Source organism: Opisthorchis viverrini (genome assembly GCF_000715545.1).
Source record: "Opisthorchis viverrini unplaced genomic scaffold opera_v5_37, whole genome shotgun sequence".
NCBI classification, from domain to species: Eukaryota; Metazoa; Platyhelminthes; class Trematoda; order Opisthorchiida; family Opisthorchiidae; genus Opisthorchis; species Opisthorchis viverrini.
The window spans coordinates 1234837-1252537 of record NW_008751693.1 but is presented as its reverse complement, the minus strand read 5'-3'; the positions used below and the strand labels follow the sequence as shown (position 1 = coordinate 1252537).

At 44.6% G+C, this 17701-nt stretch overlaps 1 protein-coding gene across 1 annotated transcript in view; it reads left to right on the top strand.

Annotated features, from left to right (window-relative positions):
* Window positions 1–7321: 7321 nt before the first annotated feature.
* Window positions 7322–17701, top strand: part of T265_02843 (hypothetical protein) — a gene marked incomplete at both ends in the record, with an annotated part of 66861 nt that continues 56481 nt past the window's right edge. The window contains 4 exons of the mRNA XM_009167187.1: window positions 7322–7362; window positions 7507–7576; window positions 15900–16009; window positions 16055–16094. Of these exons, the coding sequence (XP_009165451.1) occupies window positions 7322–7362; window positions 7507–7576; window positions 15900–16009; window positions 16055–16094 (261 nt within the window). The remainder of the gene's footprint in view (window positions 7363–7506; window positions 7577–15899; window positions 16010–16054; window positions 16095–17701) is intronic.

The window sequence follows — 17701 nt, the reverse complement described above, 5'->3', positions numbered from 1 at the left end:
TTGTGGTAACCTCGAGACTTTCAAACATTCGCTTGACGAATACATAAGATCTCACCTAACTTCCCTCATCAACATTTGAGATGCAGATTACAAACAATAAAACATATATGTCATATCATTCCGTTTATCTGTATACATACACACACACCAATATCCTTTGGTCATTGTATAGCAAAATGCTTTTTAGACCAATATAACCTTGATTTACCTTGATTTACCTTGAAATAACATCTTCAGAGATATCAAAATATACCCATTTTCATACCAATTCGTTTTGGGCGGGAGACCCACCCGTACCCCAGCCAAACCTCCATTTTATGTTTTTTAATCAACTGAATGTGTTGCACCAAGCCAGCTCGTGTTTCAGTTGGCACGATATTCGATATATCGTGATACATATATGGACGTAGAATACCACCCATAAGGTTGTTGAAAACTCTTTCACAGCCCACGACCGGTTTCACCCTTTTTGGGGCTCATCAGGTAGGCACAACTCCCGAGCTTCCAGCAAGATTATGTTGTAAAACCAAGAAAAATCTGTTGGCGATTCAGTCGTTTTTATTTGTTTGGTGTAGCGAAAAATATGTAGGTGTAAGAAATAACCAGTTAATTCTTGTCTATTTAACTGGCAAGAGCTTTAAAATCTCGTGCTTTTACAACGGCCAACTTGCTAACCGCTATAGTGATGAAAACCTAGAGGATTGGTCTCCACACTGATGTGGAAACGTCAAAGTTCAGCAAGCAGGTGAAGTTAAAGAGGAAGTGTAGTTTATACAGGGTGATCGTGATAGCTGTCTCAAGTTGTGGTTATCAGACCTGATCCTAGGGATTCGACGGCATCAAGCTTCACTAAATTTGCGGTCACATTTCACTGTTGTGGCAAACTGGTGAATAGTAGGTACTGTTTGTTGAGATGACTTCGATAAATCATCGGATCAAAATGAGGAAAGTATAGTGAGATCCACTCAACGTACAAGGTGCAAAGAACTCGCTGCGATGATGGAATGCTCCGCCTTACATAACTCGCGAAAATATTCCTCCAGGGTTCAAACAAACGAGAGTAATATAATTATTGTTCCCCTCTTCTTCAGAGCATTTTCAAGTGCGGTGCAAGGAGGAAAATGTCAAGAAACTGACTTTTAAAGAACATTCAACCAAGGTCACAGACCAATCAAGCTGTGCAACGACGGCTATTAAGAAATGAAATGTACGCTGAAAACAGACTTTGAACTCGTTTAAACAAACATTGACAAAATGATGACTGTTTAGGAAAAGTTTAGATTCCTGAATGAATGCCGCCAAACGCCGCGATATTAAGTGGACATGTCTGTTGTTTTGCTTTGGTTTCAGGGGAATTTTTAGGGCGCGTCTAAGGATTGGCATAGTAGACGAGGTCCAGCACAAAATAAGGATTTCTCGATACCGTTCATCGTGGAATGCTCGTAGCCTGGATGAGGTCCTTTGAGGAAGGTCGATGTTCTGTGCGAAAACACATTAGTTGGACAAGATGGTTGCATTGTCTCTTTGAATGTAACATCTGTAAGAATAGGTGCTCGAAACCTTATCAAGGAAAGAGCGCTGTCCTGTCAACGGATGGAGTGTTAAAGTCCTGGAGGATTAACTGGAGTGAAAAGCCAACACGGGAGGTGCACCAGAAGGTATGAGACGTAGAATACCACCCATAAGGTTGTTGAAAACTCTTTCACAGCCCACGACCGGTTTCACCCTTTTTGGGGCTCATCAGGTAGGCACAACTCCCGAGCTTCCAGCAAGATTATGTTGTAAAACCAAGAAAAATCTGTTGGCGATTCAGTCGTTTTTATTTGTTTGGTGTAGCGAAAAATATGTAGGTGTAAGAAATAACCAGTTAATTCTTGTCTATTTAACTGGCAAGAGCTTTAAAATCTCGTGCTTTTACAACGGCCAACTTGCTAACCGCTATAGTGATGAAAACCTAGAGGATTGGTCTCCACACTGATGTGGAAACGTCAAAGTTCAGCAAGCAGGTGAAGTTAAAGAGGAAGTGTAGTTTATACAGGGTGATCGTGATAGCTGTCTCAAGTTGTGGTTATCAGACCTGATCCTAGGGATTCGACGGCATCAAGCTTCACTAAATTTGCGGTCACATTTCACTGTTGTGGCAAACTGGTGAATAGTAGGTACTGTTTGTTGAGATGACTTCGATAAATCATCGGATCAAAATGAGGAAAGTATAGTGAGATCCACTCAACGTACAAGGTGCAAAGAACTCGCTGCGATGATGGAATGCTCCGCCTTACATAACTCGCGAAAATATTCCTCCAGGGTTCAAACAAACGAGAGTAATATAATTATTGTTCCCCTCTTCTTCAGAGCATTTTCAAGTGCGGTGCAAGGAGGAAAATGTCAAGAAACTGACTTTTAAAGAACATTCAACCAAGGTCACAGACCAATCAAGCTGTGCAACGACGGCTATTAAGAAATGAAATGTACGCTGAAGGCAGACTTTGAACTCGTTTAAACAAACATTGACAAAATGATGACTGTTTAGGAAAAGTTTAGATTCCTGAATGAATGCCGCCAAACGCCGCGATATTAAGTGGACATGTCTGTTGTTTTGCTTTGGTTTCAGGGGAATTTTTAGGGCGCGTCTAAGGATTGGCATAGTAGACGAGGTCCAGCACAAAATAAGGATTTCTCGATACCGTTCATCGTGGAATGCTCGTAGCCTGGATGAGGTCCTTTGAGGAAGGTCGATGTTCTGTGCGAAAACACATTAGTTGGACAAGATGGTTGCATTGTCTCTTTGAATGTAACATCTGTAAGAATAGGTGCTCGAAACCTTATCAAGGAAAGAGCGCTGTCCTGTCAACGGATGGAGTGTTAAAGTCCTGGAGGATTAACTGGAGTGAAAAGCCAACACGGGAGGTGCACCAGAAGGTATGATAAAAGATATCTCTTCGATGATGGACGCGCCAGCCTGTAAGCAGTGAACCACATAAGCGTGGTATTCGATATGTGGCGAAATGTGTAGGCCCTGTGCGTGGCCCTGTGTTTGGGATTGTACACTTAAGCGCATAGACATGTGCGTATGACCGGTGAGTCAATTTTTCTCCGTTACACTTTCCTTGTCATGTGTCAGGCAGGAGGCCTCTTGATTTGCCCCCCTCGCTTTGTTTATTTTGTCCACCACTTTCAAATGCCAACGATCCGATCTTGCCCGATATTCTCATCAACAGTGCATGGCAACTGTGCTTACCTGCTTACCTGTAACATTATTATCCTGCCTGACGGCATGCCAACCAGAAGTTGGGAATAAACATTGTTATTATTATTAATAATAATACGATCCGCTGTGTGACCTGGGGGCTGATTTCTGAATCTAATAATCTGCAGTAGGTTAAGATTCAGAAAGATACTAAAGGGACACGGCAGCCATAGTGAGTTATGCAGTTCAGGGGACATTTACGGGCAGAGGCAGTTGGTATAGAAGCATTTCAATACTCTCGTTTGTCTTCCTTTCTGGCCCACTCAGAAGATAGGTAGTCAGGCGTGGCTGAATGGGGAGGGTGGCGGGTTGGTTCGAGTAGAATATCAGGGAGGGACGGTGATGGGTGAGAATACGAAACTACTATTGGATGAAATCGGGCTCGGAGGCAGAATGAGAGGGATAAGGATTAGAAGAGTAAATATGTGGGCAGTGGAAACTGGCAGGAAGACGTGGCTGGCAAGGGGAGGGGTTGGGTATAAGCCGTTAGGAAAGCGGTTTGGTCACAGAGATATCGGGTGGAACAATCGATGGGTAGTGAACCTAGGGTACAGAGAGGAAAGTTTTGGGTGAATGAGGGACGGGATAGGCTTGGATGGTTTTCCACCTTGCAGATCTGGTAGCATGCACAAGGGATGAAAACCTCGTGTGGTGGACGGGTACGCCCCGCAGGGAGGGTCGCCCTGTTACGTTGCACCATGGTGCGTTCGTATACTCGCCACCCCTCCAGTAGCACGGGTGTATCGCCCATCGGCGGTGGTACTGAGCCTGGCCTTTAATTCAAGAAAACCAAAAAAGAGCAGCGTTGCTGTTTGTCTGTAGCTGGATTGACCTTGTTTCGGGGTCTGCTTGGAAGTACTGCTAGACACAGAGTATTCGGCTATGGAAATTAGGATGTGGCCAGATATGTGGCTGATCCGTTTGACCTGTGAAAGAATGATGTCAACGTTAACATTTCTGATTAGCACCAGTACAAATCTTCTCACAAGGTCATTGTTTCCGCTGTGATCCTCTTCTACCCTAATTACAAGCAATCTTTCCTCATTTGGTTCACCAAAGCTGCGTCCCATTTCTTTGTTTATGCTTTCATTGGCACGTGGTTCGTTCTCAGTAGCCAACACAACTAGAAATTTCATCTCACTTGTATAGATATTATTGATCAGTGCCTCAACATAGTAACCGCTGTGATGTCTGACTTAATGCCATTGCTTACTCCAACCCTGGATTCATCACATAGTCAGTCAGAGTTGTTGATTACGCTATTCACTTGTTCACTGTCACTGCTGACAGTCATTCTATTTCTTTCTCTTCGCCCCTCTTCCCAAGCTTCAATCCTCGACCGCAGTTGCCCAAACGCCCATTAGAACTGTTATTCACTCGAACTGGCTGGTGCCGGTCTACACTCACACGGTCCTCTAACAAAAGGAAAATTATCCGTGAGCCTACGTCTGCATAACTCCGTGTCAATCTCCGTTTCACTACGGAACTGCGTATCCCTTTTCCGACCCTTGACGACCGTTACGGGGTTGTCCACAAACCGAAGCATGTAAGTGCGATGATGGCATGGAGCTGTCATACCCAGTGAGATCGCACTCCCGCAACCATTTTCTTTAGAATCTCGACCGCAACCCCTCGCCCACTCAAGCCTGTAGCCACAACTTCGAGCAGTTCCCATCCGGCCACGTCTCTGGGATGAGCTCTTCCGTACCCAATAAATTTTCGCTCAGATTTGGCTAACCTGGCTTTCCTGCTGCAGTTTCGACTTGCCTGTTGCACAAGTCCAAATCCGTATACGGAGTTCAGGTTGCCCTATGTATAAGCAGCTTGCCCCCATCCAACCTATTCCCCTGCATCCGACATCCCTACAACAGTGCAACCAGTGGGTCTGCTTGCTTTCAGATTAAACCACATTTTTGAGACAAAACTTGTCGTGTGCTCCCAATTTGAATTATTCCATCGCCATCTCCACTTTTGCTCGTTGTGACTCCGGCCATTTACCTAACCACCCAAGGTCACTCATGGCCAGCAATGATTTTCAGTTTTAGTTCATGCCACCTGACTGTCTTTGATCTAGTCGAACCTCATGCCCATTTTTCCCAACAAGTTGGGAAATAGCCTATTATTGCTATATCATCGGGTGTTCCCCGATGATATTGTCCTCTTTTTGTGCATTCCGCACCCCCACAAATCCCTCAGTCATGCACCATTCTGACTGTAAAACTATGATCATGCCAGACGGTAGGCCACCCACATTTTGGGAATAAACATTATGATTATTATTATCATCATCATCAGGGAGCGGTCTACTGGAGTTGTCACTGGGGTTGACATGTTTTTAACGGCAATTCCTCAGTTTTTAGACCGCGGGCTTGGAATTTTGGTACACTGCGTCTTTCCTAAGCCCGTATATTTTGGTTAGGCAAATTATGGTGGGTTTTTTGGTCCGAGGAACCGGATGCTTAGATTAAAATATTGAGAGAAAAGGATAAGAGGTCATCGACTCTAGTGCGAACACGATGGCTACCGATAGTTTTAGGGGTGCACGGTCTGATTGTGCCGTTGGAGGTGTCTTTGGCATTTAGGCGTCGCGCAGCAGCATTTCCCTCCGTGGCTCAGCTGGGTGGGATGAGCCACAGATGGGTGAATGTTGGATCCTCCCTAAAATCAAGTTTACTCCAGTCGCCCTGATGCCGGCGGGGAAGATAACTTGACAACAAACCACACGGGATATCGTGCTTAGCAGGGTGCTTCGCATGATAAACTTGCTAGACCTAGCTTCTACCTCGAAACGGGTGGACGCAATGTTGCCCTGGCGATGGAGCGTGAGTTGCCCCCTCTTTTGGAGACTGGAATCCTACAATTCATTCATTCACCAAGCGTGAGGGAGGGGCTTGAGTAATTAGAGTCCTGTTAAACTAGCTTCCCCGGAGTCGCCCCAAGGATCAAAGGCGCATTTGGCCGGGAGGTATTCCCCAGCTATCGGAATCGGCATAAATTTGTTGATAAATTTGTGGATAAATTTGCTGCCACTAAGGGAGTGCTCCTTGGTGAGGTCGGAGAGAGGCGTGTGAGGTAAGGTAAGGGTAAACAGAAGAGGAGAAGACACAGGAATGGACAAATGCGTTACGAAACAAACAACGGAACCTCGGAACTACTGAGATTAGGCAATGAAATCATATCTAGAAAGGCCAGTGAGTTCCGTTAGCACTTATCGGGGATCAGTCCCAAAATACAATATTGGTTACTAACCTGCCGTAGCTCCTTCTCCGCATTGGTCGGTCCCTATATCCGTGGTTCGAAAGGCTTTCAAGTGTACTGTGTGAGCAAAAGTGAGCTTTGTGACTATAAAGCGATTGGTGGCCGGTATCTGACGCTCTCTGGAAGGAAGTCTACTCCTCGGTTCCCACAGGAAAATAAAGTGCGATTTACCGAACTAAATGCGGTGGCCTCTGTGCGGCACATCCACTCGAATAAAAACATACATAGGAGATCTAGCCTGGATTCGGCCCATCTGTTTCTCAAATTTAAGCTGGAATGCAGGTCAGAATTTTACGTGAGGTAACGGATGTGAACTAGACGGAATCGGTTGAGTCAGGCAAAGTCACGAAGATCAGGGAAGTGATTTTTCTGGATTGTTCTGTGCTGATGCGCGAAATACAACCTACTAGCGGGAGAAAACTTGAAACGGATGACAAGCCGTCATCGAAATAAGTGAAATTGCGAGAGGCGCAAAAGCGGCGTAGGTCGTAAAGTTACCGCCTTTCTTGAACATCTTAAAAAATTATCTTCAGGGTCAGAATCATCAACCATGATTAAAAGGCTTTCATTGTTCTCAACTATACTGGAAAATGAACTTGTTGAACCTGATGCTAACTTTCGTCTAGTCTAATGGCTGACCTCGAAACTATCTAACTGCTTGCTCAGATGGCGCGAATTTAACAGGCTGGGGATGCCTTTCCGCTGTCCGTTGTTTTATTCACTATGTGTTTCAGGCTGTGATAAGACATCCATTGGTCGACATGCCTAAAGAAACTTTAGACGGGCTTCCCGACAGTGATCATCAGCGCTACAAAAATGCCCAACCAGCATTTCAGGCCACTCTCACGTGGATTGAAGTAGGTGAAGATTTCTGGTTGAATATTCTGTCAAAGAATATTCTAGGAACCAGTATCCCCTCATGTGAAAGTTATCGAAGCATATTTGTTACTGGCGAAACGCTTTGCAGGTGCGCATGCGTGTCTGTCATATATTCTCTGCAGGTTAATGAACGCAATTGTTCCAGGTGCAATCAAGCGCATCAATCACTGCCCGAGTCGGGCTTCTGCTGCAGTGAGTTCATGTTTTTATTATTTGAACGCGCCCCATCTTTCGACCATATTGTTGACATATAGCTTCCTTGCCGTATCAGAAACGCCGCTCGAAATCGAATCGAAAATAACTTGATCACTTTTATTCCAGCCGGGTCCAGAGTATGAACTTCTATGAATATAAGCAACCATAGACTCTAAATGACATGGAAATCGACTCTAAAACTTCTTCACTGTGTCGTTGGGTGAACTCATTAGGTTGAATGAGGTGATGTGGGACTTGGCGTGTGTTCCCACAGTTCATCCCAAGTATAAGTAACGCGCACAAATTTGATGTCTGCATTTTTTCGAAGTTTGGTGGTTTGCTGGTCTTGTGAGCCCGCATGTGGCGCCGTACTTTAGATTACTATCAGATAAAGAGGCCATGGAATTAAAAGATTTAATGGGCATTGCCATATCTTGCTTTTTAAAGGGCTCACTCTAGAAGGTGAAGTACTGTCAAGCCATGGAGTATACGCCTAAAACAGTGAAAACAGGAGTTCTGGTGTTAAATAAAACATAATGTAACCAGGCGTTCATTGACTGCATTCAGGGATTCTCTCGCAGATATGGTAGCTAAAGGGGAATAAGTCGAAAGGATTGGGTCAGGTTAGACTGTTAAGGCTGATTAGAATACCAGTGCTGAAAACATATAAGGGGAAAGTAGTAATCTAGCTTTCGACACTTCTTCCGACAGTGCAGCAGCTTCTGTCTGGAAAAGACCGATGCGATGATTCCAGAATGATCCTCTAGTTTAAAGCCTTAACATACCACCAGGTTGCATACAGGAAACTCTACAATGTGTAGATGGTTTCATTATCCCATTCGGCCCTGTCATCTCGTTAGTCGGCGGAATATACATCGACGTGATAAATGGATTTGGCCATTCATTCTGCTGTGAATCAGCGCAGTTCAGGAAAGCCTTACTTTTCTATCTTAACGTCAGCAGAACGCGAGTGTAATACGAAGATCAGAGCGATTCGTGTTCAAAAAATGCCGCTAAAGAGCGGTAATTTTGGCAACTAAAAGCAGCTATCATGTCATAGTTGTCAGCCTTGTGCACTGCAATCAACCGCGGACCACACCGACTGCAACTGCCTTCCACAAGGTGCAAACGTTTGAGGAAAACCAAAGGGGAACCGTCAGACTAGAAACAGCGAAACACCATACTACGGTTAAGCCTAAACGAGGTGGTCTGGCAGTAAATTGCTACTGTCTTTTGTGATAGGAATATGACGGCAGAAAGGGGTTTCCTCCATAATTGTAGAAACGATTATGTTTTTTCACTCGGGGAAGAATAGGTTAGAAGCAATCAAAACTTGCTACGAGTCCGGTGCCGCTCCAAACGTATCCGCTGTACGCGTTGGCGTCAGGAGTGTGACACCTATGTCTTACTCCCTGTGCCCACGAGGTAGATCAGTCCTCTGCAACCGAGGGGTCAGACTATTGAGTCAGTGGCATCGTGCAGGGTCCTGCGATGAAACCCTACAGCTCCCTGCCTTGTGGGTTAAGCCGGAAACTACTGGGAGAGTCTTAGGATGAAGCCCCACTTCCTCCCACTGCCTCGTGGGTGGGACTCTTAAATCAAGCACTCGATGTAAGGCTAAGGTACCTCGACTACACCATCTTCTTTTGCATGAGTAACTGAGAAGTGCCATTCACCATGGCAGTTCGTTCTTCGCAGATGTCCCTCCCGGATTCCTTCTCAGTATGCCAGCAAACATTGCTGGACCATCTGAGTGTCAGTTACCCAACCAATTCGCCTTACTCAACCCATAGCCCATTTACAAGAAACAATACCTATTTGCTAAATCTACCAGGTTTCCTACGCGGAGGCTTTCGAGTTCTCTACTATGTCAAATTGACAAGTAGGTGATCCTCGCCCAGGTCATCTACTCTTAAAGTTGGTGTATGCTGCGTCTCTGGAACATACGAGGCCCCAACGTGGTCACGCATCTAAGAGCGTTCAGGCCGAACGCAGTCGTTTTGCATCTTGGTCTTGTTTCCAATGGTCCAGGAGCGATGAATCATTGAAGATATAGTGTACGAGTTGCACTCAACCGCGCAGCTAGATGGGTTTTGCTGTTCGGTTACCTAGCCCGAACAAGCTCCAAACACCATACTAGTGTTCGTGTGCAGTGTAAACTTATCTTGCAACGACCGCAGTGCTGACGCTGAGGATACTTCCTATCACGACTTATCCAGACTTATTCATCAAGCAAGAATCACTGACTATGCTATTCTTGGTTTCACCTTAAATTCCCAGATCACTAAATCTTTTGTATCGGGGTCGCCAGACTCCTTGTCAGGGTCTCGTCATCTTTGAAAAGTGGGAGTTAAAAGCTACCCTAGCTGAATATCTTGTTCTTCTGGAGGAATTTTATCCCACACTGGATTTTCTGTTCTGACGACGGCATACTGCGGTAGCAGCACTCAGGTTCTCTGAGTACTTCCATAGATTATGTTGAAGAAAGCCATTCTAATTGTTCCTCAAGGTGTTCAGCCTATCGCATGAGACGACGATTCTGCGAATGTATCACCACTACGCAAATCGTTTCGCCGATACCTGTCTTTGGCTTGTTGGTCAAATCACCTGAAATGGGGCGGGGCTCTTGCGAGCGAAGAAGACTGACTCCCTATTCTGGACGTTCGCAATCCACCTACGTTCCACATAACTCTTGAGGGTCTCGATTATCCGGCGGTTGAGAGATCTGTGTGCGCAGTCTCAGTTACACTTTGCTGGTTTGCCTTTTCTGGCAGCAATGAGATCTGATCCCGACAATATCCAGCGTTCATCTGGACTGATAGTCCTAAAGTCGGATAACGTAGCTTCTTTCATTCTCTTTCATCTATCTTTCAATCAATCTTCGTCATCATCATGACTGTGTGCTTCCAAAAGCTTTCTAATCAGGTCAACTAGGCATTGTTGAGCTACTGAAACTCGTTAACGATGGTGAACCTAAATGGTGTGTTTCTGCATGCTTAATCCTGATGGAAGGTGAACTGATAGCTGAGTGCACATAGCTTTTTAATCGGAGTCAAGTTACATATCTTGAAAGAAACTCCAACCCTGCTGGTAATTCATGGTCATTAGATCGAACTGAGTTCGTGAGTACCCTGCTTTTTGTTACCTCCAGCTAACTCAGTATGAGCACCTGTGCTGAACTTTCGTGCTGGCCGAGAGCGTACGATGTTCAGTACAACTGATGAAATCGCTCTCCATTGTTCGAACGCTATGCGTCGACCTAAAAGATACCACCCAATTGTGCTCCATCCAAATTGGGCGTTCATATCACCTACCAAGATTATTATGTCCGTTCTCGATTACCGAAGTGTCCATGACAGATCTAGGTAAGACCCCGTCATTTTCAGCTTCAGGACTTCATTCAGCGTGGATATATGCTGACGACGCAAATAAACACCGTTTACTGCGTCGATCCGTAATAGTAGTAATTGAACCACACAACCGTACATGACAAAGATAAGTGCTTGCTGAGTCCTGTCTAATAAAGCGTTTTCAAAGTTGGAGGCGAGTGCAACTCGCGTACCATACATTCCATCAACTACTATATCTGGATCCCCGAACACACAAAGAATGAAATATGAATCATCTGAACTCGTTCTGCTTGTTTTAAGGTGCGTGACTGAAGTGGAGAAAGGGAAACTGAAGTTTCAGCAGGTTACATGCTTCCAAATTTCACAGAGTGAGGGAATTGAAAGCGGCGTCGTAGGCCAGATCTTTTGCGTTTAGTAAAGATTGCTTAGATTTACTTCACTGACCGGTAGTTTGGACACGGAGCAACCGTGGACGAGGATTCAGCACACCGCTTACACTGATGGATAGGGCGAGGTGAGTGGGTAGGGCTGAACGAAGAACTGCAAGAACGAATACTACTTCCTGGCTACCCAGGCCTAAAAAGGAGTTTGCTTGAGGTAAAATGTCTTGACTCTAGCTTGAAAATCCGACTCAGAGCGGGAACCAGTGGCGTTTTCCCATAGGACACTGCCCGATGCCACTGACTCAATAGTCTGACCCCTCGGTTGCAGAGGACTGATCTACCTCGTGGGCACAGGGAGTAAGACATAGGTGTCACACTCCTGACGCCAACGCGTACAGCGGATACGTTTGGAGCGGCACCGGACTCGTAGCAAGTTTTGATTGCTTCTAACCTATTCTTCCCCGAGTGAAAAAACATAATCGTTTCTACAATTATGGAGGAAACCCCTTTCTGCCGTCATATTCCTATCACAAAAGACAGTAGCAATTTACTGCCAGACCACCTCGTTTAGGCTTAACCGTAGTATGGTGTTTCGCTGTTTCTAGTCTGACGGTTCCCCTTTGGTTTTCCTCAAACGTTTGCACCTTGTGGAAGGCAGTTGCAGTCGGTACGGTCCGGGGTTCATAACAACACTTAAGGCCGACAAGCACGACAAGGTGGAAGCGTTTGGTGGGACTGACAATAGATGCCTTCGGAGCATCAGTTCATCGGATCAGTTTATAGAGTGATTTGCTGCCAAAATAACTTTCAAGGTGTATATGTTTGCTTCACGTGTTTCTTTTTACAGTCTGTGGACTTCCTCAAATAATCCTTTTTGCACAAGCAGGGATAGGACTTTGACGCAACTTGTCACCGGCAAACTCGCTGGCGTCTCCCTCAATTGGGACCCCAAGATGAGGCACCTCAACAGTGCTACTAAAAGACAGTACCTTAAGTTCCTTAAGTTCATATCTCCCTTTGCTGAAATTCTCATTAAAGAGTTCACTGTCATTCGCACCACTCTTGTCAATCATAGACTGCCGTCTGTTTTCCATGATCGTCGGAAAATGAAACTGTGGCAGCTCTAACCACCACAACATGAAAACGATTTCCGGCCGGTATTTGTAATGGTGGTATTAGTGAGCCTGGTCGATCGCTTTTAGGACGTAGGTACTGATGGCCAAGTGTTTCCATTCATGCGAGCACAGAGGTTGCCAGGTCGTCTGACGATGTATGTTCGAGCTATTCATAGCGGCTTTGCTCCAGCCAACTTAGTTTTCCATGTTTTGTCTGTAATCCTAACAAAACTGAAAGAGAACAAGGTTTCTGCCGAGAATGGCATCTAACCGAGGCATATTAAGGTGTATCATAACGCGCCACCGTGCCCTCTACAGTGACCACTCTAGCAAGCCACTGAGCTACACTGGAGGATTTTGATGCGGCGTCTTCAGAAGCTCTCCTTTCAGGATGGCCAGTATGCCTAAGATACAGTTTTTTTGGCGCGACGTGTAGGTTCGAAACATGTTTGGCAACTTGTCCTCTAAAATTTCGACACTGTGGTAGCCTTACACCAACCACTGAGTCGTTGCTGTCAGACTTTTTAGTTTTTGTTCCAGGATCCTAATAGCCCTGTCTAGATCTGGGTGTTCTCACAGTTTATAAGTTCAGATACCGCCACAAGCCACACTAGCAAAGGTACCTTCATGCCACGTCGGCATACAACACATTGTATAAGCAAAAACTTACCAGTTTTCATGTCTCTGTTAACCTGCCTTCCGCTCCACTTGGTAATCATTCTTCCTTAAATCCTAGTCTCAGTAGGTAGAGATGGCTCAAGTGGTTAGGGCGCGAATCTACTGACCGGAAGGTCCGTGGTTCGAACCCGACCTCTGCCATTCGACTACCCCTGTCTAGGCTTGGGCGACCTGGCAGTATCCCAGCTCTCGTGCCTCCTTCGTGTGGCATGGCAGCTAGGCACCGAAAGGGTAATACAGCTGAGCGATTGTTTTTATTATATTTGTAGTCTCAGGCATATCAGCCAACACTCAGGGGAATCACACATCATCTCGAATGTCCACTGCTTCACTTCCAGTAGTCAATGTTGGTTTTCTCTCTTCTGTAGTGGCCTTTAGTGTCCGAAATATCAAGCAAAATGATTAACGAGCCGCTGTTGCGCGCACTACCGCGTCTCGAATTTCGAATTCACGAAAGGTCAAAGCCTTCACGTTAGAGGAGTCAACACTGCAAAAGTTTATTAATAATTCCAAAAAAACGTTTACAGTTGGAAAAACCCGACCGGATGCATTGGACAGATCGAAGGAAGCAATATGCTCAATTTGGAGTTCTGAGAGAAAACCAACCAATGAAGGACAGTATATCTGCGAAAGTTAGGAAGATGAAATAGGGGAAAAGTTTTGTATGGTATGAGCAATTGGTTACCTTCCAAATTGACTGGATTCTGGAGGGAGCGTTGATGGTTTCCCACTCTTGAGCAACACATGTTTTGTCACCAGATGTACGGCTAGATAAATGGCGAAAATTGATACAAGTTTGGGTGTTCAAACCTGAGCGATGAAGGTGCTTATGCTGATGAAAGGACTGCTTTTGACCGGAATAAACTAGTTCCATTAGCATGTGGAGAATACTCCTTGAGGAAATACTTAATGCTGCCAAGATGGGCTTCTGCTATTGGTTAGTTTTGTAGGTCATGGTAGGTCATGGTAGGTTGTGTAGGTCATGGCACCTCGGAATGATTGTGTTAAGCTAGCACTAAGTCCCTCCCCCATCCACCTTTATTCTTTTCTTTACAATAAGGCTTTCAAATAAGTCATGGCTGTACGGCAGTGAAGCATTGGTGTTGAACACTGATGTCATGCTGTCGTTGATGATGATGATGATGATGTTCTTCTGCTACCAAGCCTCGTCCTGCGATTCTGTTGTGACATTTAAACGTTTTTTTCGTAGGACGTTCTCATAGAAGTAGACTAATATTCCCTTTTCTCACAGGCGAGTAACGAGCATTGGCTGATACAATTCATCCTAAAGTACAGCTACCGCAGTTTCTGGCGAAGGTATTCAGTGCCTTCAAAAGGTTTCATGATTCTGCTGGATGCGCGTGTTTTTTTGACCTTATTTATGGGCAATAATAATAACAATAATAACAATAGTTCGTCTGTAACACCCTTTCGGTATCTAGCTGCCATGCCACTCGAAGGAATTACGCGGGCTGGGATATTGCCAAATTGCCCAAGCCTGGACAGGATAATTCGAGGTTCAGGGGTTGGGTTGGAACCACGAACGTTCCGGTCGCTATGTTCTTACCCTAGCCACTGAGCTTTCTCAAGCTGTTTATGGGTATATTCTCGATGGTTAGAGATGGATGATATGTTCTATGGGTCACTTTTCATTCGGTATCGTATTCCATTCTGATTAATTCCCAAATCAATTTCCGTAATTCCGTATTTAGTTTACACATTCAAAGGTATCTTCCTATAAAAGACAGGGATGGTTGTGGACAGACGGACCATTCGTGGTTGTCAAAAACTATGATTCCTCCTACGAACATCTCTCTCATAGGGCCGAACCTTGGCTTTCACGACGTTGTGCTATAGAGGGGGTACTCTAATAGTGTATCCCACTTTGGCTTCTCCACCCTCACTACTCCAACCAAGGTATTTGCAGACATTCATTTAGCGAACAAATTCAAGAGTGTACCGTTCAAGTTCCTTCGCGTTGCACGTACGACCAACCAACGGACATTCGCCAGTATGGATGTGCATTTTTGCTGGTTCGCCGGTTGCCTAGTTCTTTGATTACCCTATGTACAGTTAAGTAGTACTGGTGAAATCTGGTTGATACGTCGTATCTTTCTCTTCGTCATTGCTTCACGCGACTCCTATTTTCAACTCAGTGTAAGCGATTTTTCTTTGGAGCTTGAGCAAGTTATCAAGAATGGTGAGAAACAGGTGTCTACTTGTGCGGTTTAGGATAGTTAAAGGAAGTCCTCTGTTTGATCGAAGGATTTGCTCTTCCGAACACTGTTGGTGGAGAATACAGCTCAAAAGACACCTGATGGAGATCGAGGATTGTGGAATGCTTGTATATCATCAAGCAAACGTCTGTTCGCTGTGAGCAGGTTAGCAAACTTTGTAAGGCAAGTGTTAACGAAGACATTGTATTTGACTAAATAACAGAATCTTTAAAAGATGTCTGCCACACTATATCTTGGAATCTGATACTTCTCCGTTCGCACTTCCAATTCATTATTTTGCGTTGATTGTGGAAGGTGGGTAGATCATTTTCAGTGTACGTTTCTGGTGCAACTGCCTTGTGCCCCCCACAATTGCGGACAGTTCCACTTGACACTTATTGGGTAGATTAGTCAACCAGCTTTGAGTTGTTGGTGCACAGGTGCTGCCACAGAGTTACTTTTGGTATATTTTTCGAGAATGGTGATGAGCAACTTGACGCTTTTCCCCGTCAGTATTTCACATTACTCCTCGATCATAATCTGTCTTTAGTCACTTACTTCATTCTCTTTATTCACAGGATAACCTTACGTTGTTTCTATCTGCCTGTGAGGAAAAGTGTGGCATACCACAATCTAGGTTATTCGATATAGATGACTTTGATGACATATTTGAGCGCCGAACCGAAACGTATGTCTGAATTTCCCTGCCACCTAATGCTTATTGCTTCTGTAGTCATCCACGGGAGGAGAAAAATGTACAACATGCTGAAAAGGTAAGCTTTCCGTTACTATGCGTTCCGGTAATTTTACCGTTACAAAGAATTCACAATACTGCTTTTCATTTCTTGGAAAAGTTACGGTATAATAGATTCATATCCTTGCGGATCTTCGCTGTTCAGTTCCTGAGCAACTGTTTTGAAACGTAAGCACAAAGTAGTACACATTACGCAACTTCATAAAATAATGCAATTCCGGTCAATATTTCCTTGAATATTCTTCATTCGTAGGGCTAACAAGCCGTGGTTCTAAACCACCTTGATAACTTTTTACAGTCATATAAACGTTGTACGTTCTTCCTCGTCCTTCGCCCTGACCGATCTTAAAATTTGTGAGTACCGTGTTCGGTAAAGCGACACACGTAGTGGCCAACGTTACGCCTGAAACCTGTTCTCACCACTTCCATGACCTTACTGGGTGACGGTTAGCATTACGATGACCCCTTCTTACAAGGAATGTCTATCTATTAAACATGAAGGAATATTTTCTTCAATATGACTGTCCCGGTAAACGAAAGAGGAAAGTTTTAAATCTAAAGTGTAACACTAACATGAATAAAATCATCGTACACCTGACAAACAGCTTTGTCCGTGATAATCTCATTTCGCCTGCTAGATAAAATTAAGTTGACCGGGTTCCTCTAATCCAAAGCAGACCAAGACACAGTGCATGATAGTCAGCATGTGGATAACCACGTTAGGTTTGGTTAGCTAGTGAAGTCCCAATGGATATTCAGTTGATGCCCCTCATCGGGGAGCGGTTAATTTTTCACGTGAGAGGTCAGGTACGTGCGTCTTAGCCAGATGGTACAGTGCAGTCGAAAGATTGAGAACGCATAGGGCTAACTACTGTCAATTGGGACACATTTTGAGGAGCCATTGATGAAACCTTATGTGCCCAGAACGGGGTTGTTTCTGTAAAGAAATGCTTATTGGAGTTACAGATGAATATCTAACTGGTTTGTCAAACTTGGTGGACGAATTAAGCATCCTTTTATTATCTGATTGATTCGGTGGTTGTTTCGTTTGTAAAATCCATTTGTATTATCTGGAAAACTGTGAGAATTGAGTTTCGTACGTATATGTAAAATCCTATTATCTGGAAAACTGTGAGAATTGAGTTTCGTACGTATATCGGTATAACCCGACAAACTAGAAATCCAGAATTCAGCGCAGCGAGGCAACCAGCACGTATGTATTCGAATTGGCGAATATGTACAGCATATGGAATATTAAAACAAGAGTATGATGAATAGAGCAATGAATAGAGCATCAGTCATGTTCATCACATCCGCCACACCTTGAATGAGCGTGCGGGTGTTTATAGTCCAGTGGTGGTCTTGACCGCAGTCTTTCGGATCTTCTCGGAATGGAAACTTCAGAATCTTCACAGGTAGTACGTTCTTCAGATACAGCATTTTGTTCGGATACCACAAGATCATCTACAAAGGACTCATTAGTATTTGAAACAGCAGGAGTGCCGTTAACAGATTGACCTCTGGTATTGAACTCAACCTGGTCCATGTGTCTCCGATGACAAGAGAGATCATCCAAATCGAGAATTGTGACCATTCGTTTGCCATTTGATGAAAGTACTATTCCTG